Here is a 27,562-nt window from a genome sequence, read left to right as displayed (position 1 = left end):
TAGCCTGTGATCCCAAGAGATCCCAGGAGATAGAATTCTGTGGCATCCCACTACATACAAAGACTCCCATATTTTGACACTTCAGCTTGGTAGCTCTCCATAAAATGTCAAAAGCAAGAAGAATGAGTGACAGACAACATTAAACTGCAGGCCACTTCCCTGTGCATCTTGCACCCCCCTCCCACCTCTTTGGAAAAGGTGGAGTGGGGGGAATTTCTGTTTTATTTTACTTGCGATGGTCAGGCACTCGGAGTAGTGTTACTGCAAGAGCTGCAACAAATGAGGGTCTGAACACTGGCTTTTGCGCACCAAGGTGATCTGCACGTATTTGCTGACACCAGCAGCACTCGAGCCCAAATGGACATCTGTAAGGGTCAGTAAGAGCAAAAGGAACCTTGTTTTTTGCAGGGAGGTGTCAGTCTTTTGTGGGAAAAAACCCTCTTGTGATACCTCAATTCTCACATTTCTAGATCCTTTTGTTTTCTAGATGCTCACTTCTAGAAGAGGCTTTCAATCATGTCTTCTAGGGTATTGGCCCTGATGTCAAGTTGACTGGACCGTCATTGCATTCCTCCCTTTCTAGAAGATGGGAGCAAAATTAGACTGTTTCTCCCTCCTGGCCTGTCATTCTTTTTCTCAGAGATCCCCAGAGGTCTCTGAAATATTGTCCCCAAACTTTGGGGAGTAATTCAAATGGCCTCATTTAAAGCAGCGAGACTCTCTGGGCTGAGACTCTCTCCTCGCATCAACGCAAGCCTCTTCTCCACTAATCTGGTTTCCTCCTTGTTCTCTCCCAACAGCCTGGCGTTAAGCTCTGTGGTTCACTTTTGGGGGTGCCTGCACGGTCAGAAAAGTCAAGATGGTGCCCATAGTGATGCAATGGAAGCTCTGCCTGTTTTTTTAGGTGTGACTAAAGCTCTTCCCATTTTTTAATGTGTGACACACATAAAACACAGGCGGAGATTCAATCGCCCCATCATGGCTACCATCTTGACTTTTTTGACCAAACCCTGCAGACACCCCTGGAGTCACTTTTCATTGATCCTCCCATGGCTGGCACTGGCTACCTCTTCTGTTTTAGTGGCATCCAGAGGAGGAGCAAGGTGGGGCAAAGCAGGACCTATGTGTGGCTCTGCAATGGGCCAGATGTTCAGGAGATACACATGTCAAGTCAGCACCGTGACATCACTCAGCCCATGTTGTTGTCATGCTGTCATTGTGGTTTGCTTCAGATGCCACACATCCCGGCTGCACCCTTCTCGCATTTCACAAGCTTGGGTTAGCCTGCGCAAGCTAGAGTTCCCAGATGTGTCCCTGAAGCATCGATACCCCTCTTCTTCCCTTGCTGTGTTTGGCTCTCTCTCATCACTCACCAAAGGTGTCTACAGGTAGAGGGTCAAAAAAGTCAAAATGGGAGCCACAAGCCTGCAATCGAAGCACGTGTCACAGTCCCCTGCCGGGCTGTCTGTTCAGTTCCAGCCAGTGGTGTGTGTGTGCTTTGCTAACCTTTTCATCCATCACTCCCTAAAACGTCCCTGTAATCTGCTATTTCCACTGCAGCCTTCTTATTGATGGCTGACATTTTAGTTTTTCCTTTGCTTTATATTTTGTTTAGTATCTACTCAAGTTCTTCTCCTGCTGGTTTAATAGCATCAGCTTTTTCGACTGCATTATTGTTTTATATTTGTCTGCTATCTGACAAACTTAGAAAGGCGGAAAGACAGGCGAGGTCGACACAGACGTTCTCTCCTTCAGCGCAATACTTTCCTCAGTCACCAAATGTAGCCTGGGCCAGTATTTTCTCTCCAAAAATCCATCATTTTCCCTGGCTGCTCTTCTAACATTTCTTTGGGGCGTTCAAGATTTCCTCTGCAGTCAAGTGTGACACGTTCCAAAGTTGTGTCCCGGTCAGTTTCACTTGTGAGAGGCCACTGAACACGTCACTGAAATTAGAAGATGCTCTCTTGGGGTGCATTAAGATGGCTTCACATTTAGACAGAGACAGAACTGCATCTGGTACAAGATAACATGGAGATTCACAGCATTAACGTCTATGCAAAGTTCTGACGGATCTCCCTTTGATTATTGGTGGGGATGCACCCCAAAGCAATCTTTGACCTCCTCACTCCTGTGGAAACACGGCCATGGATGGCCACCTATTGCCTTTTGTCTGATGTTGATGTTGAAAGTTCTTGCAGAAATTTTAGGGTTCGGGCCCACATCGGCAGGGGACACATCTCAACGGGAGGGGAAACCAAGTTGGGAAATTCACCCCTGCTTTCCTGAACTTGCCTTGCATGAAAACGGTAAGGGAGGACCCTTGGCCAACCTTGTCATGGAACCAGGTTGCATGTCGGGATGGCAGTTTAAGTTGGCCAACTTCTGCTGACTCAAGAGATGCAAGAATGCTTGTTAAGGTCCAGCTCTGCCCTTGAAGACCTAAGTATGGGGTCATCTGGGCCAGTCCGCAAACTTAGAAGGTCATACTGCTTCCATAAAAAAGCCTGAAGTAATGAGGAGTGGATTTTTGTAAAGAAAAATGGTGTCGCTTTTTGTCCTCAAGTTCCCGGCTCTAAATTCTAGATGTCTAAGTTCTGTCTTTTGCACTAGGATGATCAATGGATTTCAGGTTCAAATAAAAACAAGATAAATCCTGCAAGTCCAGTATCTCCTGAGAGAGAGACTGAATTTGTCTCTGGACTGAAGGAAAACTCTGCCTTAGAGGGTTTCCCCCCCCCCCCCATATGTCCCCATTTCTTTTTTGGCTCAGCAATGCCATCTTTTTTTCCCCTTGATCTTTATGTTTTTTATGTTAAGCAAAGCGAAGCAGAGGCTACCCAAGTCTTCTTTCTTCGCTCTGTGACGCTTGGCTCTCCTTCTTTTAATGTTTTGTTAAATTGGACAAATGCCCAAGATGAAGCTTGCAAACAACACTTAGCCCTTTAGATTCACCCGGTGGGCACTTTGCTGTTGGCACTGCTTCCTGCATTATCCAAAGTCATGGGGAGCACTGAATCTGATGCCCTCAGGCGAAGCAACACTTGTAGAAAAGAAGAGGGAGACCGGTGTTGGTGGGACAATGTGTTAGTCATCCACACAGTTAATGTAGCAGGAGAAGGAGCAGGGAATAGCAGACCCTTGATATCAGAGCTAGGGCAGTTCTGGATTCCCAGTGCAGAGGCTTAAGTTCAGGGACAAGGCATTGAGTTCCAACATGTGGGTGTAGAAGACTTCAGGAGTGTCCCTCTTGCAAATGGGCAGCAATGCCCTTTGGAGAAGGAGGTAACTGAGTGTCCAGGGATGAAGCCAGGCTAGTCCAGCCCCGCTGATCCTTCTTCCATGTCCTTTGCCCATTTCCAAGACTGGGCCTAGTTTCTATGAACTATATGTAGTGTCTTGAATTCCTAAAGCATAGGAATCTAAAGGATGGATGGATGGATGATTCTCCATGAGATGAGGGGAAAGTGCTTCTGGGCTGCCTTATTTTACCTGAGAAAGCAGAGGTTGCAGAATTGAGGGCTAGTTTTTCTTTGTTAATTGCAGAGTGTCCCGGAATATAGAAGAGTAATATCTCAGGGGAAAGGACTGAAGCTGAGTCTACATAACACAGGGATATTTTCCTTCTAATGTATGTCCAGCTGGGAGGGTTCAACCAACTTGATTGAACCTAAGATGATGAGCTATTACAAAACTCTCCATCCCGCCACTTTCCATCTTCTCCCTTTCCGCAGCTTTCCAAAAAGTTTAGCCACAATATCCTTTCATTTTCTTGAGTTTTCGCCCTTGGTGACAATTCCCAAGTTGCTCCAAAATTGGTTGGCTGCTTCTCCCAGAGTAGGAACTTCTGGAGAGAGATTTTCTACCTCCTCTTCTCAGTCTACAAGTCCTTTTCAAGCGTAAGAGGATCACATTTCAGCTTGCACATATTTTCTTACGGATCAAAAATGGTAATCCTTTGAGCAATGGTAACGTTTTGTTGGCTAAAAAAATAAATAAATAAAGCTCTTGAGTTTGAGAGGGGCAATCTTGAGGACAGTTGAAGGTGAATAAAAAAAGAAGATTGTAATTCTTTCTAGCCAATTAACTCCTGGCAACTGAGGGATGCTTTTTATTTGAATTAAAAATCATTAAAGTTGGATGCTTGAAAAGGTTTTTGTTTTAAAGCTGTAACGATGGCCTGCTTTCCAAAGAGGCCACTGGTGTATTTCTGCATGTTTTTGTTCTGACGGTATCTCAGGCAGAGAAGCAGTGAGCAGCCTGGTCGTACCTTTGGCCAAATCTCCAGATCTCCACACTGAAAAGGGGCAGATGTCAGGGTCCTCCCTATATATATATATACATACATATCTTTGAGTCAGCCTTGATCACAGGTGACTCCATGAACGAGTCCCTACAGTTTTCTTGGCAAGATTTTGGAAGTGGTTTGCCCTTGCCTGCTTCCTAGGGCTGAGAGGGAGTGACTGGCCCAAGGCCACCCAGCTGGCTTCTTGCCTAAGGCAGGACTAGGTCTCCCAGTTTGTAGCCCAGTGCCTTTAACCACTAGACCAAACTAGGTCTCCCTTCGTGTAATCTGATGAGCCAAAATGAGATTTGTCTGGGTCCAGTGTAACATGATATACAAGAACAACTATTGTTGTTTGTAAGTCATAATGTGAGCCAGCCAACTGTGTCTTATTCAACAAAGTTAATCAAACTGGGGCCCATGAACGTGGTGAAAGGCAACATTGCCTTTCTGACCCAACACTGAGAATAGGCCAGAAGCGGGTCTCACCCAGAAGCCCGGCTGCTGCTGCTCCTCTTGGAGGTGGGACCTGACCTCACCATTATTCCATCTGCATTTTGTTTCTCCTGCTGCTGTGGCCCCCCTGGTCCCCTGTGACCAGAGCGGACTGGCCTTTTTGCTGGCTGCCTACCTGAGTTGATTAACTCAGCAGCTGGGTGTGGAAGTGGTCCCTTCTTCTGTGTCTCATGTGTTTTTATTGCACCCATCAGTCTTTCTCTTTGCTCAGTGATGATGACAGCCTCTGCATTTCTGCCCTCTCCAGAATCCAGATATTGTACTGGTGCACTACTTGAATGTACCTGCCATCGAAGACTGTGGGAAGCCGTGCGGTCCTATCCTGTGCTCCATAAACACCGACAAGAAGGAGTGGGCAAAATGGACAAAGGAGGAGCTGATTGGACAACTGAAGCCCATGTGTGAGTATGGCGACGGAGGGTGGGTGGGAGGAGGGCTGGCCACGCAAGAGGGTGGAAGGATCCTTTCTAGGACACGTCTTTCAGAAGCCCCTTGAAGGCATCCAGGTGTACTTGGAATGGAGCTGCAAAAACTCTTTTCCTGTAAATGATTTGCCACGGACCATTTTTTACCCCGAGATACAATTGATCCAAGTCAAACAGATGCCTCTCTTTCTAAGCAAGAAGGGCGTGTATGTTTGCGATGCACGGCTAGACAGTGAACAGCACTCTTTGGCCACGTAGGGTGTCGGTAATCAGTTCATATGCAACTGTGCCACCAATGCAGGGCTGTTCAAAGTAGCATGACAACATGGAAGAGTAAGAGGCTACTCTGACTCCTTCCTTCAGAGCCTCAAGTGGGGCTGCTTGGTGTGGAAAAGTCTTCTGGGCAGGCTCAAGCGTGTGCTGAGGCCGCCCATTTCGAAGGCAACATCGCATGCCTTGATGTAAGGGGCTGCTCCACTCCAACGTCTCCAAGCTTCACTTGGAGGGACTGCAATCGAGGGGTGCTTCGTCAAAGCTCAGTCACAGCCTTTTGAGGCTTCCGTGAGGCCTGGAGAGTAGCACAACTCCTGGGACGTTTCTCCATCTGGAATGACAAGCTTACTTTTAGCAGATCTAGCACTGAGCAAGGGCTGTATTACATGACTTCCAAGGTCCAATTTAGGTTTTTCTGTGCTCTCAACACGCCTCTTCCCCCAAGCTGTTCTCTGTCCTCTCCATTGTTTTGGTGCTGCCAAGAATTTCCTTGGGGTGTTATAATTCGCTCTGACAAAATTTAATGCTAGGTTACCCTTCACTGGGTCCTTCTGACTGTTTTACTCCCTGCTTCTCTGCTGGCAGACCCTTCACAGCTCCCCCTCTTTCTGTGGTCCTTCCCTCTCACCACTGTTTGAGACCATTCCAGAGGATCTAGTCATGCTTCATTTGGGCTCTGTGACATCCCTCTTCATAGTCTCTCTGCAGTAGGCTTCAGACTGCAAAGGGCCATAGACATAGGAGAAATCGCTCTCCAATCCCAGCAAGGTGCCCTCAGAAGGCAGGAAGCTGTAATGCCAGGTCCCAGGTTTAGCCGTCCCAAACACCAAGACATTCCTCCAGTTCCACTCTGCTGCTGTGATGGTTTCGCACATGCTCCTGCTGGGCCCCCAGCTAGGTGTGCAGAACAAATGCCTGAACTGCTTGCCCCAGGCTTTGGATTAGACGGGGGTCTTCAGGGTGTGGTCCAGAAAGTCAATATGGGAGTCACAACAGCTTGACCTAAACTCAATCGAACCACTGTGACCACCATCTTGACTTTTTTGACTACATCTTGCAGGACTCCCTCTGGCTGGGAGCCCACTGGAGAAGATCAGCTTCCATACTGGGCTAAAAGTGGCCTATCTGCAGAACCCTTCCGTTTGTGCAGGGCAGCACAGCGCAGTCTGCCATCTTTGCCCCCCCCAGCTGCTCTCCCCCCACAATTGCTAAGACCATCCTTAGTCCTAACTTAGCAGAGATCCACAGATAGATCCCCCCTGCCATCGAAACAGACTCCATGAATTTCAAGAGGCTGAGACGTATTTGCTCCCCAAAAGCAAATCCTGATTTTTTTCAGGCAGCCACAAGCCCTGAGCCTCTTGCCCAGGTCGCCCCCACCAGAACCAGAAGGGCTAAATTGCCCCCCTCCAAAAGGAAATGTCACTGACGCTTTGGAGATTAGGTTGACATCAGTCCAAGCCAAGTGCTGCTGCCTGGGAAGGTAACGCGGTTTCGAGATCTGCAGTGCGTCAGGAAAAATGAGGCGAGAATGACACCCAACTGGCCGTAAATCTCTTTTATGCTTTGTGATGTGGGGGGGAGTGCAGGGTTCTGCCCAATTATTCTGCATCTGCACGTCCTTGTTCAGAGTTGCACACCCCGGGAGAGCCTGTTCGCTCTTTCAAAGGGACATCTTGCGTTTCAGCGGGGGCAGGGGGGAGACTTGAGATCCTGCCCTGACCTGGGACGAGAAATGGGGGGAGCTCGGCTGATTACATTTGGGGTGCCCAAGGCGCTCTTCGGCACCAGGCAGACCTCAGCTGAGTCTGTGGCTAAACCCTGAAGCCAGCCCAGGAGCTCCATCCTTTTCCACATCAATCACATTCTACGCAGGCTTCACAGTTTGATTTCCTTGAGCTTCCAGATTTCTCTGTCCTGGATGAGATTTGTCTTTGACTGAATCTCAACGTTGCGCCTGGCCTGGCTTCGAGCATTTTTCAAGCATTTCTTCCCTTTCTTTTTACCTGCGGCTGTTTCACTTCCATGGGTCATGAATTTCATTCCTCGGGCTCTGGGAAACCAGCTTTGCAGGTGGACCTGGAGTCAGACGTCCCTCAGCTGCAAAAGGAGGTGTCCCTTTTCGCAGAGGACTTTATGTTGGTTGTGAGGGCCCCTCTGCAACTGCTCAGGGGTCCCCTTTCCGGAAGATGGGCAAAGGCAATTCTCAGTGAAAAGGAAAAATGCCCTGTTTCAGGGTGGGAGGGGGGCAGTTAATGGGTCTTGGCAATGTCCTAGACCTATTGCAAATCTCAAATTGTGTCTGAGTAGACCAGGTAGACCAGATAGTAAACACAACCAGATGAGCTAATTTTACCTTATTGTAAAGCTGCACTGATAGAATCTTGCAAGTCTGAACGTACAATTCTTCCCCCATCTCCTTTACAGCCTGAGAAGTTAAGGCGGGTCCCTTCTGAGCCTCTTTCTCCATCCATTATGCAGCTGGAGGCTATACCCTCTCTTATCTGACCATTCCCTAGGCAGTGTTTCTTCACCCAGTCTCCCAAGGTCTTTCCCACATATTGCAATTCCTCAGCTCCACAAGGCTAAGGGAACAGAAGAGGAAAGTTCAGGTCTCTGTCCCGAGGTGCATCCAGTTTAACTTTCAACCATGAAAAAGGCTGCCAAAGGTGGGGAGAGAGAAGGGAGGAACAGTAGCAAATGAGGACTCGACTTCCAATTTATCTGAGTTGGATTTTCAGAGCAAGAAGGAATCCATGCAAACTGAGCTCAATCTAAGCTTCCATGCACTTTGGGTCATTGGTGTCCACATTTTGCTTAGATTCTGGGGTGTCCACACAGTTCCTTTTGTTCCGTGTTGAATGAGAAGGAGGCTGCAGTCTCCCATCCAGGATGAGAGCACAAACTTGGATCTCTACACCCTTGACCCGTCTATTGCAAACTGGCTTTGCTTCCCTTTTATCTGCTGCCTGAGCCAGCATAGCTGTGAACGATTGATATATTTTCACACAGATGGGCACCCAGCTTTCAATATTTTTTACACCACGTTTTTAGAATTCTGGAGCCGCCTAATAATCCCAGGTCATTTGGGGGAGCGGGAGGGAGCTGGCTGTATCCTACTGTATTATTGCTATTCCAGGGTTTTCTAACAGTGAAAGAAATCATGTTTTGCAATAAAACATGTCCTAACAGTAAACTAACATACGAAACAGTTGTCTCTGGAGAACCACAGCCAACTGCTGGAAAATTTGTGCTCGTTCACACACTCAAGTCCCTTCTTCAGAACCACTATTGGAGTGCGTGTTTTGTTGTGTGTGTGAGTGTGGCTTACAAGTATTGCTGTAGGTACAGCATCGCTGCAGAAGCTGAAGTCCTCAAAAATGTGGGGGCCAAAAGCTATGGAACAATCCCCCCCTTCTTTTTTAGATTCACACCTAAATCAGTTGTGCCATTAAGAGAACAAAACTTTGGAACAAAGATGAAAACTCGGGCTGAAGATTTAAAACCACCGACGGCATCTGTGTGCTTCTAGTGAGCCATGTGCCCTGTGAATGACACACAGCACCTGGAGGCTGTCTGTGCAAGAAGAGAAGGCTTGCTATTCCTAGTTCTGAAACAGGGCGAGTATCACCTTACGACCAATTTTTGGGTCCTCTTTTCCCCAGCTTCCCCCTTGCCAAAGATCTGGGATCCTAACTGCTCCCCGGCCAGAATTCAGTTTCCTTTCTTTCATATTTGCCAGTTGGCACCTGTGCCCAACTGTTAATTTATTTCTGTTTGCCTGTAGTCATTCTAACACATGTTCTGTAGGTGCTACATGAACCATTAGGACATATTGAGAGAGGGGCTTACGAGCATCTGCCCCCTTTTGTGCAAAGGAACCCTTGAATGTTAATTAAGGAAAGGCAACTTTGTGGTCTTTGCAAGGAGACCAATTAAACATAAGGGGCATATCAACAATTTAGAACTGTGTAAGTTAACTTCCTTAAGCACTTGGATGTAGTCTTTTACCCAGCAGGGTCACCACTGGTGTAAATAAAACTCAGATGTGCAAATGCTCTGAGGGAAGTGACTGCTACCTAAGCTTCTTCTACACCCATGGAAGCCTTTGTGGACTATAACTGAAATGATTCTAGCCAAGATCAGTTATAACCTGGGATTGCAGACTACTGGAATCCTAAATTCTTAGGACTATCTTGTCACTTCCCAGGTACATAACAAATTCAGTATTTGATTTATTTATTATTTACTTGGTAGACTTACATCCCACCTTTTTTGGTTGAGGAGCTCAAGGTGGCACATATAGTAGAGGGTGGACCAGTGGTGGTCCTACATCTGTACCACTACACCACACCTCAGAGGCTGGTATGGTTATCACTGAGACAAGAGTATGGGCCTGTCAATTTAACTATTGGCAAAAATTAATATTTTCCAGGTGCTGGGTGCATTTGATCTTACAGGATGGCTATCCATCTGCTTGTTTGAAAACCACCGTTTTGGGGAAGTATGGTATTTCTGGTGCTTGGTCCAAACCTGGTCAACTTTTAAATGGTGGACAAATCCTTCCCAAGACCTCACTGGGTTTATACCCATGAATAAACCAAGATTTTAGCTTTATCCACTGACATCGGTGGGGAGGAGGTCCAAAAAGTCAAGATGGCAGTCACGATCCTGCAACTGAAGCTCTGCATTTTAAAAAAGGCCATCAGTCAGATGGTCATGGCCACCATTTTGACTTTTTGACCCTTTCCTGGACAACCTTGCTCTTAGCTTTGCTGGAAGGAAGAGAGAGTAACACATCATACATGCACGCACATATCTGCTGATCAAATGGCTGAGACAGCTAACAGACCTGGACTTTTGCTCTTCCCACTCGTGTAAAACTGACTGAGAATGCCCAGCGAATTTCATGCAGCTTTTCTTATGTCAGATTGCAATTTTGCTCGTCACTGCAACATGTCAGCAATTGACCAGCTGTTGTCTGCAGGAAAATCCACTGTTTGCATCTTGTCTTAGGGGTGAGTAGAGAGGCAGAGAGGCAGATGGAGAGGATCACTGGTCAAAACAAAATATAGAAGTGATATTTTGGTGGTTAGTCTTCCACTATAATCATAGATCCTAACTGTGGGAGAAGTTCAGGGTGGAACCAATGATTCAAGGAGGGGGCTGGCTCCCCTTTCCTGCATGTGCTCCAGCAGAGGCTGGAGAGGCATCTATTAAGATGCTTCAGTTTGGACTCCTGGGCTGAGCAAGGTGCTAGACTTCATGCCCTCAAGGGCCCCCTCTAGGATTCTAAAAGGCCTTTACCTGAAGCCAGGGAAATGCCCATCACTGGCCATCTCCCCAAACCTTGGAACCTAAGATGGCTTCTTAATTAAAGACGTTAATTACAATAGTTGGCCCATTTCAGGTCAAGGGTAGAAGTCAAGCAAGCTTCTTGGATCCTGGTGGAGAACTGCAAGGCTGCCCTTGGTTCTTGCAATGGGTGGCCCCAGCCTCCCTCCCTGCTTCATCCTCATGCTTTCTGGCATCACATGCCCTGGACCAGCCGCGCCAATGTCCCTTGGTGCTCTGGTTTGTTCCTCTTTGGATGCTGAGCAGAATTGGGGTCTCTCCCCCTGCTGATGAAGGAGCAAGAACAGTCAAGTGGTTGGCCTGTTTCACTGGAGACTTCCAACTGGCTCTAGAGCAGTGCTTCTCAAAGCTGGCAACTTTAAGGTGTGTGGACTTCAACTCCCAGAATTCCCAGCCAGCATTGCTGGCTGGGGAATTCTGGGAGTTGAAGTCCACGCGCCTTAAAGTTGCCAACTTTGAGAAACATTGCTCTAGAGCCAGAGTCCACATAACAATACTAACCAGGAAGCTAACTATTCAGAGGTCCATTTGCACACCGTGCTATGATTGGTTCGGCTGAACCTCTGTTCGTTTTTCCGTGACTTAATGTATTATATGTGCCAGCCTGTTTGATTCGTTTTCTGCAGACTCAGAAAACCGGCGAATTTCAGCCATCTAGTCAAGGAGGCTACACAACCCCGGCCAAGCAGTTCGTTCTCTTTCTCTGTTTTTCCCCTTCCCCTCCTTCCGTCAGCCGCCTGAGTTTTTCCAAATGCCAAGTGCCATCATGCCACCTCAGCTTCACTCCTTTCCCTCCTGTGCCCTGTTATCGTTGCTTTGAGAGCTCTCCACAATGCTCTGTGAATGTCCTTGGAGACATCTGGTAGCGGAAGCAGGATGACCCATGAAGACTCCAGCCGTCCCATCTGATCAGCGAGATGGCAAGGCAGCCAAGTAGTCAGAATCTGGGCAGGAATGGCCTTGAGTTTCTGTTGAGAACTTTCTAGTTCTGTAGGGCAAATCAGGTGGCTTTAAGCCCACCCCAAATCAAGGCACAGCATTCATTTCTCTCTCTACCCACCCGTCCTGAATTTCTAGATGCAGAAGTTCTCAAATAGCTAAATTATTCCCCCATTTTTCCACGTTATGGTGTCTTTTTCAACAGCCACTCGTTCTTCAGTCACAAGCTTCACCTGGTGAGTTTCTCCTGGCTCTAGCAACACACGTATTGGGTTTTTCTCCTCGGCTCTGATCAGGAAGGCCCCCAGCCTCCCTTTCAGCCCCTTGAACAGCAGGTCATGTCTGCTTCATGCTTGAAAAAAACATCTTGCAGGAATTTGAGAAAAGCTCTGCACTCCGCCCCCAAAATGCGGAGTCTGGTAGCCCCTTGTGTGAGTAACAAAAGGTGCCACCAGACACTGATCTTTTGCCACCCCAGATTAACATAGCTGTTCACCTACAATGTAGACAATGAAGACCACCTTACTGAGCCAAGTATCTCAGTGAGAGGCATTGAGCTTCTTCTGGACAAGTGAGGAACAGGGCACCTCTAGCCACCTCATTTTGCCCCCAGAGCACATTATTACCACAACTTGTGTATAGCCTAGATCAGCGTTTCTCAGCCTTAGCAGCTGAGCTAGGGAATTCTGGGAGTTGAAGTCCACACATTTTCAAGCTGCCAAGGCTGAGAAACACTGGTCTAGATGCCTTCCTGAAAAGATTAATAATTATTGGTTGTGTTTTTGTTCTATTTTAACTGTCAGCTGCCCAGAGTCCTGTATATGAGATGGACAGCCACCTAAATGTAATGAATAAATAAATAAAACTTGTGGGGCAACTTTTACAGGGCCATGTTTAGCTTTACGGGGAGAAACGAGGGCTGCTCTTGACACGTGCCTGTGACCCGGATAAAGTTGGGGCCAAAGCAAAACCCTCATCGCATCTAAAAGAATATTTAATGAATTAAATACCTGAACAAATGAAATAGATAGTCTGCCTCTAGCAAGGGGCAGCTAGATCTTTAAAAGTTCATTCATCAGTCTTAAATATCTGCCACCCTGGATATGTTTCATTTATTAGGTCCTTTTTCCTAATATGGAGGCTCTTTTTCCAAGTAGTTTGCCTTTGAAATTGCAGGATTCTACCCCAAAGTTGAGCTGTGGACATACATACACACATACACACACACCCAAATAGCTTCCCTGTTTTGCTCCACCAGCGAGTCCAAGTGGCTGGAAAGAGAACCTGATCAGGTGATCCTTTGATTCTTTGGTGTTGGGATCCTCAAAGCGAGCAGGTGAAGGTTCTCCTGACCCACCAGCCACTTTTCACATGGGCCTTCCAAAAACAGCTGCAACCAGCCTCTATTGAGGAAGTGGTGACTACAAGGACCTTCTGCCATGGCTCTTTCCAAACATCATGCATGAAGACCTGTGAAGCTCTATTCCTTTCTCATCCAATCCACCTATCAAAGCTAGATCCATACCTCTGCAAAAGTTGCTGAGTGTCAGGGATCTGTAATTGCAAAGTCCTTGTTTTCTCCTAATTACTCAAAGCATAGACCTGAACAATCCAACATAATTCTTAGGACCGTAATCTTGGTGATTATAGAATATTTAAAGGAGGGGATTGACTCCAAACAACAAAAGCTTTCATTTCTTACTAGAGCCAGCAGGTTCCATGTTTCACCAATCAGTTAGCACCATCGTGTGGCAAGTAAGAACATTTTCTATAGGTTTTCTTCCTATAGGTTTTGGAGGGGAAGGGGGAGCATTTTTATTCTACACAGCTGCAGCCTGGCCTGATTCAGGCCCCAACCCTGCATGACTAGAGAGGAAAGACTGTCCTTCAGCATCAGTTCTGCTCTGGGGGCCTCACTTCTCAGGGTTTCTTGTGTGCACAAGGAACACATCTGTCCAAAACCTCACTTCTGTTTTTGACACAATGTAAATCCAGCACAGTTGTTTTGATTACAAACGCCACTCTTTGCTTCCTTCTCCTTCTCCTTCTCCTTCTCCTTCTCCTTCTCCAATAATATACCCCAGATACTCATGCAATGCACAAGATGAGCTTGGAGGAGCCATCCAAGACCGAACCTCAGGAGACAAGGAGGTCTTAAAGTAACTTGGGCACTTGACACATTCATCTGGGACACATTAGGCTTTGCATAAACCAGGGAGAAAAATCCTGGGACCTATCTATGTGGAGTCCTTGGTGCACTGAAGAGGAGTCCTTCTTAGAAGAGTCCTTCTAAGAGTCTTCTAGATTTCTCAGTCTAAGACTTCTAGAGTCTTCAAGACTTCTAAGAATCATAGAAGAGTCCTCCTCTTCTATTGCAACCTACCTATGTGCCTGAGCTAATCACTTGGAAGATGCATAGGTGACCCTTCCTGGACAGCCAAGAGTCATAGCAAAGCAGGGCTCCCGAATTTGGAAGGACACTGTGGAGAATGCACAGATAAATACATGTGATGGTAGGGAAGGCAATGGAGCCAAGATGCTCAGTTCCACTTTAACTCATGCACAATCTCAGCAACTATTGGAGGTGGGAAGCTGGGAGGTGTTGCAGGAGGAAAGACCTCCAAGGTCTTTTCCAACCCTATGATTCTATGTAAATCTTACCTAACGAAGGGCATTCCCAGCAAATCAGGACTTTTGCAGACAGTTGGGACTGAGGATTCTGCAAAACCACAAAGGGGCCTTGCTCAGCTAGGAAGCAACTCCAAGCCAATGTTTGCTGATTTGGGAAAGCTAATCGGGGTCAGACGTGGTCAGTGTGCAGATGGAGGCCGCCAAAAAATACCAAGGTTTTAGGACTAAGATTTTTTAAAAATCCCAGGAGAAGAAAAACTGCTTCTGTATTATTGCCAAAAAACTGACAAGGATGTATCCTTGAAGTCAATATTAGGAATTTAAGCTTTACTCTTAAAGGGATCTTGTCACAGACATAGAAACAGCAGAGGGCAATGTTTGGGTCCTCAAGAAGTTGGAAATGACCCACAGCACTTTCTCACTAGTAGGCCTAGAACAGAGCTTGAGGAGGGGAGGGACAGGTTATGTGCAAAGCTAGAGGGAGGGTTTCAATCACTTTTATAGTCTCAGTTGCCAAACCAAGTACTGTATCTCAATACTGCCAAGAAATTATGACATGGAGCCATCATGGAAGCTGGATCCTAAAGAGGTGGAAATCTAAGCATTCAGCACATGGTGCTGATAATTATAAGCTCACAAGAAGACTCTCACATCTCAAGCTTCCAGTTCATCCCACAGTCATTGCCACTAATCAGGTGGTTCAGGCCTTGATCTTCTCTCCTGTGCTCCTGCCTATGGCCTCTGCCTTAGTGCGGTTGGAATCATCACTATCCCACCATTAGTGCATTCTTTGATCCTTCCTATGCTTCAGCCCAAGCTGCCACACAGCAGATCTCCAGCTGAAAGCAGCCATGGTTTCATCTCCAAGGGTGAGGTTCACCATTGCTTTCCTCATCAGCTTCACTCCTAGCACCCTTCTGGTCCAAACAACATTCTTCTAGGCCTTCATCCTGTAAATTCTCTACACCCTGCTTGCCTTATTTGCCTCTAGATAATGAGACTTTGAGACTCATGAGGTTCTCAAGCATGATTCATAATGCTCATCGGTCTTAATGGCAAATAGCCCCATCAGTATTTTCACCAGATCTTTCCTCCGTATTGCAATTATAGGGGGTGAGTTCTGCGATCCTATTATTGCATGATTCTTGATCATTGCAAGTACGTGACCTGCTCACCACTACCTTCTCAGTCATGACCCATTCGTTTCACAACTCCCATGTGATGTGAGCACCTACTCCTTAATCTTCAGGTTCCCCCAATGACACCAACTGAATCTGCTAGTCCCGCCTTCTCCTGTGCACCAGGATCTCCCTTTGTTTCCATCTTCTTAGTTACCATCTTCTTCCCAGGTTGTCTCTATTCTGGAGCCAACAGCTTCCTGGAATGTCACGCTGTCCATGCTTGGCCTTTTGACTGCTTTCCAGCAGCCCACCTCTTTGCCTCCTGTAGCTCTGGATGCATCTCAGGTGCTTGAGCATCCAGTCGTGATTCTTTGATTTCAGAGTCTGAGTTCTACCTTATTATCTCTGTGTTCCTCTTTGCTTCATAACTTAGTTGTAGAATATCCTACTCAGCATTTTGCCCTTTGAGGACATTGATCCATATGTAAAGCAGTTGTTGTGCATGACAAAAAGCCCATAAGCTTTTAATTATCAGGTAGATGCAACCAATTTTTCAATTTAGTTCAGACAGAATTCCAGTCATTACCCCAGTGTTTCCAGACTTTTTGCAAATTATCAAGGAGTCTTGGGAGGGATGTTGCTCAGTTCCTTCTATATCTAGGACAATTGAACCTTTGTAGGAGGAAAATCATGTTTTTTTGTTTAAGCATTCTACCCTAACTTTGTTATTGTGGAAGCATCAAAAAGCAAAAGGCATTCTTATTTCCACTCTGTAGAGAAAGAAAGCTGCAGACAGATGCTTCTGACGGGCGTTTCTGTTTCATATCAAGCTTGCGTGTCTCAAGATCAGTTCTTTCTCTGGGAGAAAGTCTTTTCAAGCGTTTTCCAGAGGATGATTGCCCTTCTTCACTGAGCAAATTCTTGGTATGCTGTAGATCATGCACTGAAGTTGATTGCAGGAATCATGGCATTCAGATGCCACGCTTGTCTCTATTCCCCCACATTCATGAGTGAAGCCTGAGCTTGCACTGAAGGCTATATTTTGGTGGCACTGGATTATTTAGTGAGAAGCAACACTTTGGATCACATAGAAATGCTCAGAAGCGCACACACACACACACACACACCAATGACCTTGCAATCCACCATGCATACTTCTAGCCTACAGTTCTGGTGCTGGAACACGGCATCATGTGGTCCATTCTATCTAATCTTGCAAACATTCTTTGCTAACCTCTTCCCTTGTTGCAGAATAATTGATGCTTCCAAGTGGCATCTTCCATTGCTTTTGTTTTGCCTAGTGTTTGGGAGAAGAGCAAGTTTGGGGTAGTGGTAAAGGCATCAGACTAGAAACCAGGAGACCATGAGTTCTAGTGCCACAAAGCCAACTGGGTGACCTTGGGCCAGTCCCTCTCTCTCAGCCCTAGGAAGGAGGCAATGCCAAACCACTTCTGAAATCTTGCCAGGAGAACTGCAAGTCTGAACTTGTCCAGGAGTCAACACTGACTCAAAGGGACCAAAAAAAAAAAAAAGTGTTTGGGAGAGCTGGCACCCTTCCTCAATATCTGGCAATAAAGATCATCTCAGACCTATAGGTGCTCTCAAAAGTGGAGTGAAGTTACGTAATCAAATTCAAGACTCTTCTCCACCCCTGTGCAGGGGGATGCAGATGTGCAGAACTTGCAGGCCTTCTATGTAAAGGAACCATAGAACCTGTGCGACCTTAGGACAAGCTTCCCAGGTTCTACTTCTGAATTCTACAGAGTCCAGAAGAAGGATAGAATATCTGATCAAACAAGATGAAGATCAAGGACTGATCAGATATTTCTATATGCAAGGACACCACTGCACCCTCTTTCTTCACCATCAGGTTCCAACCTTTCTAGTACCAGTCTTGCCATGGCTCTAAGGGTTTTCAGGATGTGCATGATAAGGTGTCCAGGAAATTCTCCACTATTCATTTATACAAGGCTATATAAGAGTCCTTTCCAAACCTCGCTTTTCATGTGCTTGAGGGTCTCATTTGCTTTTTTTATTCAAATTGAACGGCATTTCATATGATTTTCCAAATTTTTATTACCTTTGCTCAAGGTTTATCAGGCAGCTATTTTGGCATTTCATGGTGCTTTTTTTCTGTATTTTGTTTAAACAAGACATTTTGGGTCAGATTTTAGAATTTGCAACTCCAGTCCTGAAGTGAAGCATACGTTCTGAATCTCTGTGATCTCTTGATGGCTAAGCTATTGAAACAGGGGCAATGGAAGAATTAGGGGCAGCATCTTGGAGTCCACGATAGGAAACTCCAGCCCCCATTTATTAGTGATTCCATTAAGGCAGAGCTGCTTTGAATAGTTTGAATCTCTTCTCCCTAATAGCAGTCTAGACTGAGTTGCCATTTATGAGATAAGCTTCTAACCAGCTTCTCTCTCATTGCTTAGTTGTGCGTGTCTCTCATTCCTCTGGTTATTTTCTCGGCCTCCTCCCAATCACTCACACATATTGAGGTAAAGAAGTCTAGCATTCTTTCAGAATACTTCCATGCCAGTGACCTTTCATGCTGGAATCTGGAAAAGGGGCAAAGCCCACCATCCCTGGGACCTGTCTAGCCTTACCCAACCCTGATCAACCATAGCTTTGAGTAGCAGAGAATATATGCAGCTCAGAGCTGAACTGTTGGGTTCTTGATGTTCTCTGAGCTTGGTTGCTCTTTGCAGACATTTCATTACCAGGCTAGGTAATCTCATCAGTGCCTGGGAGAGTGGAGTTTGCTGGTGGTTTATATATATATAACCAACGATAGATAGATAGATAGATAGATAGATAGATAGATAGATAGATAGATAGACGGATGGATTGGATTGGATTGGATTGGATTGGATTGGATTGGATTGAGGTTTCTTCCTTGAATTGATATATTACACTAATAGGCAGGGCTTCCTGTCATAAGCAGACTTCAACAGAGCACCCAGAAGATGACCACAAGACTCTTCTGAGCAGCCCAGGCACAGGGGAGGGGGTCCAAGGTCTGGGATGACAGACCCTCCCCAACTGGAACAACTACAGAGTGAACCAAGACACCCCCATCCCCACCAAGGCTCATGAAGCAGACCGGAGGATCCAAAATCTATCTAGAAGAGTCAATATCCAACTCAAGCAAGCTGCACAAGGGGCTGAGGAGAGGAGGGCTAAAAAGGGCCAGAATTAAGGAACATTGAAATGAGGACTAAGTAGAATATAGAGAGTTAGAACTGAGGAACATAAAATTATAGATTGGAGGATTGTAAATAAAATAAAATTGAAAATAGGTATTTTCTATAAGATAGAAAATGGGATCAAAAATAAGGATGGGGAGAAAATAAGGTAGAAAATAGGAATTAGAAAACCTACGTAATAGCTTCTAAAAATAAGGAAAGAGGAACAGAAGTCTTCCTTTTCAAGGAAAATTTTATTTTGTACACATTTGTCTAATAAAAGTCCCATTTATCAAGGAATTGTTTCTCCACCTCTGACTAGTGCCCTGTCAGTTGGACTTACAACAGTGAGGTATCTGTTGGGCTTCCCTGAGACTAGCTTGTCCACTGGGTCTCTTTCCCAGAGAGGTCCTTCTGCAGGATGCCTTTTGCAAGCATTGATGTTTCAGTGTCCCCCCTAGGCCAGGATCTCCTTTGGTGGATGGCCTCCTCAGCCTTATCACAGACCACTTCCCTAGAATTTGCTGTTTGCTTATATGTGTGATGCACAGAAACCACAAAGAATTGCAACCATGGCAGGAACCTTCCCACTAATCCCTACTAGCATAGCCCCTCCCTCTCTCCCTCCCTCCCTCCCTCCCTCCCACCCACCATCCTTCCTTCCTTCCTTCCTTCCTTCCTTCCTTCCTTCCTTCCTTCCTTCCTTCCTTCCTTCATACAGGTACAGTCTTGCCAAAAGCCTCCACTCTGGTTTGTTCCAGAATGATAGGTATAAACTCATGTGTGATGCACAGGGGATATCACTCCTTCAAGATACAGTACATCAGGCAGAAAACAAACCCTGCATAAATTACTACAACTCTACTTTATTGTTATAGTTTAAAAACACAGTCTTGAAAGCCTGACAGAGATTCTCTCTCTCCCCTTGTTTTCTGAAATTCGTGTATTGCCGGCTAATTTAGAATTTGCAGGACAGGTCCTGAAGCAGGAGGACATTAAAGGAGGTGCCAGGACTGAAGCAAAGAGCATCATGTTTATTTAAATTGTCCCCATTAATTACTTACAGCACCCGGGGCCCTTCCTCCATCTACCACAGAGAGCCTGAGTGGCGAGGATGATCTCCAGCATTTCACTCACAAATAGGCTGCTTTCGTTGGGCAAATTTTGTAGCTCTGCAACCTCTCTTTTTCCCCCTCCACCCCCAGAGTTGCTCAGTTTAGGCATCAGCAAAGGAAGGTTAGATATTAATGAGGTGTCTTATGGGAACTGGGTGCACGCTACAGCAAAAAAGGGAAATAATTATCTGATTGGGGTTAGAGCTGGAAGTTCGTAATCTCACAGCTCACAAGAGTAAATAAGAAGAGCTAGTTTGTCTAAGCAGCCTCTCTTCCAGGTGTTAATTGAAAAATGGTCAATTGCAGGACACCCCTCTTGACTGGAATCAAGATGGGCAATCTCGGGTTTCAATAGAAGAGAATATCTATAGCTCAGGGTCGAACTGGGGAGTCCTTGGTGCTCTCTGAGCTTGGTTGTCTGCTTGCAGACATTTCATTACCTGGCTAGGTAACATCATCATTGCTGCTGCTGCTGCTGACACCAACATCATCAGTGCTGATGATTAAGACACATAGAGATAAACCACATTTACACATCATTCAAAAGAGACAATAAAAAAAGCTAAGAAGGAAACAAAAAGACCAGAACGCATCCTCTCCAGCAGCCAATGCCCAGATAAGCAGGGATTAACACCAGACAAACAATCAAGCAGAGAACAATACCCTAATCAAGGAACTAAGAAGGAGAAAACCCACCGACACTGGCAGGGCAAGCTACTGTATATAAACAAGGAGCAGACCCCACACTCACCTACACTGGTGATGTTACCTAGTCAGGTAATGAAGTCTGTAAGCAAACAACCAAGTACAGAGAGCACCAAGGACTTCACCCCCTCCTGTTTTTCTGGGCTATGCTGATATTTACATAGTGACTGCTGAATTCCTTTTTCAAGACTATCTCCATACTTCACTATAGATGACCTCAGAGAATCACTGTTATACGTCAGCAATCTGTTGTTTATGGTTTAATGTGGAGAGAACCAAGGGGCTCTGCAGAATTGTGGACCAAAGTAAACTCTCTCTGGGGGAAGTTTGAAAAAGCCACTCCCTACCCAAGATACCACTCCCAAGCCTCTGGCACAGGATATGGCTATAATGTTGTTCATTTTATGCCAGCTAGGCAATGGTAGGGTAAGAGGGATGGACTTTGTGTGAGAAGAGGCCTTTCAGACCTCAGTTGCCTATACAATATATTGGAAATAGTGGAACAGGAGATCATTCTGGTTGAAAACTCATCCAGGAACAGTTCTCAGTTTCTCCCCTCTCAGCCTGCGGAAGCGCTCCAGGGTTGTGATAAAGCACTTCTTTTACACAGGATAGGAGGGAAGCGAGAGTGATATGGAAGGATCAAGTCGTGCAATGATACAGCCTCCCGTAAACAGGATCCTTTGTCCGTAACATATTTGTGAAGCTTCTCTTGGCTCAGGTTTACCTGTTGTGTCTCCCTCATCATCACCGGACTATGTACATGCTGCAGGCTTACTTGTAGAATTATAGAGTTGGAACAGATCCCAGGAATCATCTAGTTCTGCATCCTGCTCAGTGAGGGATCTATTAGAACATCCCTGAGAGAGAACCATCATCCTCTGTATGAAGCTCTTTGGTGGGGGAGAACGCACCACTCACGTGGCTGCCTGTCCCACCGGCTGACAATTCCTACAGTCCGGAAGTTCCTCTCTATCTGAACCTCCTTCCTTGGAGTTTTAACCTTCTGCTCCTGCCCTCTTCATAACCCAGATATGTGAAGCCTGCTATTGTATTACCCCTCTGTTATCTCTTCCACAGACTAAACATACCCGGTTCCTTAAAGGTTCCTCGTAAGGCTTAGACTTATCATCATCTTGGTAGTCCTCCTCTGAACCTGCTCCAATCTGTCCTTATCCTTTTTGAACTGGGATGCTCAGAATTGAACCCAGGACCCCACTTGGGGTCTGACTAGGGCAGAGTAGTGGAACAGATACTGCCCATGATCTGGACCCTCCGTTCCAGTCGATGCACCGCAAGATGGTAGTTGCCTCTGTAGCAGCTCCATCATGCTTGTGATCAACAAGGACACCCAGATTCCTTTCCCCTGCACTACTGTCTCCCCTACCCTGTATTTCTGCCTCACATTTTTCTTAACCAGGTGCAGAACTAGGCATTTCTCCCTGGGCAATTCCATCCTCTTTATTTCATCCCACTGCTCAAGCTCCTTCAGATCTTTTCAAATCTTCTGACTCTCTTCTAAAGCTTTGTATTATCTGCAGATTTTATAAGTGTCCCTTGAGGAGTCACAAAGTTTGCAAATGACACCAACTGGGAAGGATGGCTAGTACTTTAAATGAAAGCACTCCTCTTCATGTGTGTGTCTGTGTATGTGTGTATGAGAAACAGGCCAGGGAAGAGAGAGAGCAGAGAGAGAAAGGCGGGGGGGGGGGCATTCTCGCAATAGTGCTGGCCCGTCTGCTCTGGGTCTGTGGGTCTGGGCAACCCACAATTGCCTTTTCAGGTCAACAGCCTTCACTGGAAAAAGATGGAATTTTTCGTTTGCAGAGTGACTTCATCAACACAATGGGACCCACAGCAGTCCTTACCCCTTACCCCCCTCCTCCTTCTAGGATCTTACAGTTCTATGGGGTAGGGTGGGGTGGGGGGCGTTGTCCCTCCTTGGCTCTTCTTAAGAAGGAGAAGATGCAAGACTTTGATGCAAGACCTACATTGGCTTCCCCAGAAGCCCCAAAGAAGCTGGTGCTCCATTCACAAGGCTGTTTGTTTATTGCCCAAATCCCCCAGGGCAGCCTCTAGTGCGTTTTAATTTTTCAGAATTATTTGGAAATGGAAGGGGTCCGGTTTTGTTTTATTAACCTTCCCTTTATAATGGCAGCCCAGGCCCATCCTTTCCTGCTGATTCATTCTGTGTCAGGGATCCGAGTGTGACATGTTAAAAGCCATCCTGGTAGCATTTTATATTCAGCAGTAACAATTCACTGGCTCAAAGGAGGTTCTCTTTCAAAGATGGAGGGGAGGGGGCTGCCAAAGGAAAGTGAGACAATCTGCATATTGGATGTGCCAAGACAGTTGGTAATTTACATTAAGCATCCCCAATTTCTCTCCTTGCAATCTGTCACCCATCAGTGGTTTTTCATTTTATAACCTTCACACAGAAAGGGGGAGCCGGCTCAGCCGCAGCATGGTTTTGTAGCAAGAGTAGGGGGTGGGATTTGCAGCAAAAAAGGGGCATTCTGCAGGCTGGCAGGGTTAGAGGTCCACCATATTATTTCTTTCCTCCCCAGGATGGTGTGATAGAGGGATCTTTGCTCATTACACATAGCTCCATCTCTCATCAAACAGTCCTTGCAAGTTTCAGCCGGCTGTCAAAACCTATCGCACCTCATTTTCCACATCCAAGAAGCTGCATCCTCTCTCTGAAGTCTGAGGCATCTTCGGAGCGTCTAGCTGCATGAACAGAGAGGGACATCCACCAGATGGCTTGTGACACCCCCCCCCCCCACCCTTTGAGAGCCAGAAGTAGGGGGGTTGGATGGCCCAACTAGATCCAGTAGGGAGGGTGAGATTTTCTGCAGGGGGAAAGGAACTTGGAGGCAGAGAGGGTTGAACCAAGGACACGTGGGCACTTTTCCCCATCCCGTGCCAGTCTCTGCGTTGACGGATGTTGCGGGTCATCTGGGGGAGAGCAGAAGGAATGCCTGATCTCACACTTTTAGGCTTGCGCCTGGATTATCATCTCTGCAGCCAATTCGTCTGCCTTTCCACCCTAATGCACAGCCCCTGTATTTACAATACAGGCCTCCTGCTTTCGCGGCCCCAGGCTGCTCGTCCTCCTCGATTAAGATCCTTCTGTTTCAGTAAACAGGAGGCTTTTTCCTGTTTGAGTCCAGGGACTAATGGAGGGTCTAAAAAACAACAAGTAGTAAATTACCTCTCTTCTCTTCTGCAGCCTTCGGTCCCAAAAGACCTTTAGCCAGAACTGCAGTTTCTGACATTTCTCCTTTGGCTTGGAGGTTCCAAATGTGCTGACCTTCTTCCCCATGTGAAGCCAATCCATTAAGGAGGACTCTCTCACGGTTCTGTTCATTCTCTTCAAGATGGGTACTAAGTGCCCACCCTGTGCAGTTTGCCACAGCCTGCCTTCACACGCATGACTGACCCCAACTGACATCTATGCATGGTTGCTTCGAGATGATTATGGGCGCAAAGCTTTAATCAATGCGCTTGTGCACAGAGACAGGACACTTGAGAAACCTCACCTTTTTTTAACTCACATTAAGAAGGCTTTTTCTGCAGTTATTTTTAAGCGAATGCACATATTTGGTATATTGAGAGAATAAACTGTTTTAGTGGGGCTGTTTTTGTTAACTGAATATAAATGTTTAGCAGTTTATGTCTTTGTTTTATAAGCTGCCTTAAGAAACTGTTTAAGGTGGCATAAACATTTTCTAAACGCCTCGGTGAAATAATAAGCTGGAGGAACCTAAAATTTTAGCAATGAGTGCATGGGAATCTTTTTCAGAAATGGTTCCAGTGAATCTGGAATTCAGTCTGAAGAAACAAAGGTACTGTTCCATTAGATCAGTGTTCCTCAACCTTGGCCCCTTGAAGATGGGTGGACTTCAACTCCCAGAATTCTCCAGCCAGTATGGCTGACTGGGGAATTCTGGGAGTTGAAGACTACCCATCTTCAAGGGGCCAAGGTTGAGGAACACTGCATTAGATGAACAGAGCAAGGTCTCAAACCTCTCCTGGCTGGCTGTACTGTAGTAGCAAGAAAGATTGGGTTGACATGTGGGGCTCCAGATCTTCTGGAGATCCTGTGCACAAGGTGAAGATGTCTAGCATAGCCTGTGATCTGGCTCCAGGCATCCGGCTGCCATGGCCTTTTTTTCTCACAGGCTCTTCTGCTGTTCCATCCACAGTTCATGGCATCAAGTGGACTTGCAGCAACGGGAACAGCAGCTCTGGCTTCTCAGTAGAGCAGCTGGTTCAGCAGATCCTCGACAGCCACCAGACAAAGCCGCAACCTCGGACGCACAACTGCCTCTGCACCGGCAACCTGGGTGAGCAGCAGAAACTGGCTGAGCCAGTTGAAGAGCACCAAAGTCAAGAATTCAATTAATAGATTTTATTAAAGCAAAAGAGTTCACCCCCTTCTAACTAGTTTCAGATTTTGAGCTGGGCAAAATGTGGAATACCTAGAAGGAAGAAATTTAAAGGGAGAAGTGGTTGAGGAAAGTCAGTCAATATGATGGCTAAGTAGGACTTCCAGGTACCTGGAGAGAAATACACTCTGCGCTTGCTCAAGGGCCTCCAGGGCTAGAAGCTGGCTTTGGGCAGATGTGCAGGCTGAACCCTGCTGGATTCTGGTTTGTTATGTAGAGTTGGAAGGTATCCTGCAATAACCGTGGTCCAGGAATACATGGGATGAACTGCAGGACCCACCAACCTCTCTAATCCTGGCTTCTTAGCTAAGAATAGCTAAGTCCTGCACTGGGCAGTGAATTCTACCACATGCCCACCAAATCCAGTTCTAACCTTTACCTTCTGTGAGAATAAGTGATGAACAGGAGACACGTCCTGGAACAGGATCATCTGATATCTCAACTCACTCCCATACTGAAGCCAGAGGCCCACTGAGTCCAAATGCCCCACCCCACATGGCCCTTGTCCCAGTTCAACTGGTCTTTAGAGGCCTTAGAAGCAGCACTTAGCTCCGAGCCATTAATGGCCTTATCCATTTTATTACCTTTGTTCAGAAGGTACCAAATTGATAGCCAAAGATGCATCTTCTGTTGGTGAATTCCAGTGTTGATGCGTTACATGAAGATGTCCTTCCATTTCTATCCTGAATCTCCCACCATTCAGTCTGGCGCATTACAAGAGAAGAAGAAAAACTTCTCCATAGTCGTCAAACCATTACTAATTTTCTAGACCTCAATCATGTCCACCTAATTCCCCTTTTCTAAGCTAAGAAGCTCCAAACAGTGTAACTATCTCTTGATCAGTAGCTGTTGATCATCTGGGCTGTATTTAGATGCAGTTTGGTGCAGCTTTCCAGCACAGCCACTCCTTTGAGGTCCACTGACCAGAAGGAGTTTTCCAAGTACCTTTACAGCCTTGGCAGTGTTGCTTTTGGATCCCTTCCAAGTGACCTTGACATGTGCCAAGAATTGATTCTTCTGTTTATGCCTTTTTTTTGCAGAACTGGAAGTTTTACTCTATGACCTGGCAGGCAGCACAGACCTACCAAAGTTCCTCAGCCATAGGACCCCTTTGATTGCCCATCTAGAGCAAGGATTTTAACTCCTTTGAGGGTCTGCTGAAACCTACCAAGCCCTTCTCAGAAAAAAAAACATCAAATACATAGATGGAGAGCAAACCCAATCAAGTCTAGCTTTCTAGACTGGTAGGATTAACAGCTTGCATGGATATTTAGGCACAAAAGAACCTTTGAGATGTAAACAATGAGTTGACCATGATCAATGACACGCTTTCAGAAGAGAAAGGTAGTTCAGCCAACCCAACATACAATATTCTGATTTTGCTTTAGTTTTAGATTGTGAGATTTATTGAAGTTAGCAAACATTTTGGGAGTCCAGAGGCCATAATTTATTTTGTTGCATGCATTTCTTCTCAAATGAAAAGCTCCATTTCAGTTAGTGAAAATAAAGCTGTGAAAATAAAGCTGTGATTTTTTTCCCCATTCAAGTTCATGGATCTTCTGAAATCTATTCACAGGCTCCCAAGGTTAAGAACCCCTGATCAAGAGAGTTTTCCCATATGGTGGCAAGGGGAAGTTACATAAGGGAGTGCCAATCTTATGGGTAAAATAAATATCTCCAGGAGAAGACCAGTTTTCTATTTGCAAGAAACTGTTTCTCTTCTTCACCGCGTTGATGAGACAGAAGTGAAAGGAAAAATCCATTATTGTAAGGCCAGAGTGGGTATCATTCCCTGTCCCTCTGGGGCCATGGGGACATGACTAGAGGTGTAAGACACACTCGGGAAAAGAAAATATAAATGCCAAGAGGACCATGGTGTGATCTCTTATGCAAATTGAAACTCGTGGGAAGCTTTTAAGTCAAGACAAATGTGGTAGCTGGGAATTGGAGGATGCACATCTTCAGGCAGATAGAAAAGGGGAAAATAACAAATGAAATCTTTGGTTCTAAGACAAATTGGGAAAAAGTTCTTTTTCAGGAAAAGGGAGGGACATCTTTCCATCTAAAGCAGTGTTTCTCAACCTTGGCAGCTTGAAGATGTGTGGACTTCAACTCCCAGAATTCCCCAGCCAGCCATGCTGGCTGGGGAATTCTGGGAGTTGAAATCCACACATCTTCAAGCTGCCAAGGTTGAGAAACACTGATCTAAAGGGAACAAAGGCAAAGAAAAGATGCCAATATTTAGGGACATGGCCAGAAGACCATTTGGCCATTATCAAGAAGCTGAGGACAAATAGTTTTGCCCAGGCTAAAGCAGCAGCTTAAGATTTTTACTGGCGGCTCCAGTCCCACAGGCTAATCTTGCAAACCCCGTCTGCTTCCCATAACCTCCATGGGGCTCAGAGGTTCAGACTGGCTCACCGAAGGAGGCTCGGGTCCAAACTAGGCACGACCGTAAGTGTGGCTGTCACTAACCAGCTTGCTTTAGGCAAAGCCACCATAAAAGGTCCCTCCATCACCTCTCCTCCCCCCAATTCTTTGAACAGCTGGACCGGTCA

At 46.1% G+C, this 27,562-nt stretch overlaps 1 protein-coding gene across 3 annotated transcripts in view; it reads left to right on the top strand.

The window, feature by feature from the left end:
- The window catches only part of CAMTA1 (calmodulin binding transcription activator 1), a 690,646-nt gene that overhangs the window by 596,397 nt on the left and 66,687 nt on the right, over window positions 1–27,562 (top strand). For 2 of the 3 annotated variants that reach the window (XM_088147580.1, XM_088147581.1), the window contains exons 6-7: window positions 5,046–5,199; window positions 24,762–24,902. In XM_088147580.1, the coding sequence (XP_088003706.1) occupies window positions 5,046–5,199; window positions 24,762–24,902 (295 nt within the window). Of the gene's footprint in view, window positions 1–5,045; window positions 5,200–22,499; window positions 23,938–24,761; window positions 24,903–27,562 lie in introns of those variants that run through there. The other variant, XM_088147582.1, reaches the window with a different exon arrangement.

This window comes from Python bivittatus, unplaced genomic scaffold (genome assembly GCF_059951505.1).
Source record: "Python bivittatus isolate LINGU-HERP-01145 unplaced genomic scaffold, Pbiv_v1 ctg000510_np1212, whole genome shotgun sequence".
NCBI lineage: Eukaryota > Metazoa > Chordata > Lepidosauria > Squamata > Pythonidae > Python > Python bivittatus.
The sequence above is the reverse complement of the archived record's forward strand: the minus strand, read 5'-3'. Positions and strand labels throughout refer to the sequence as shown.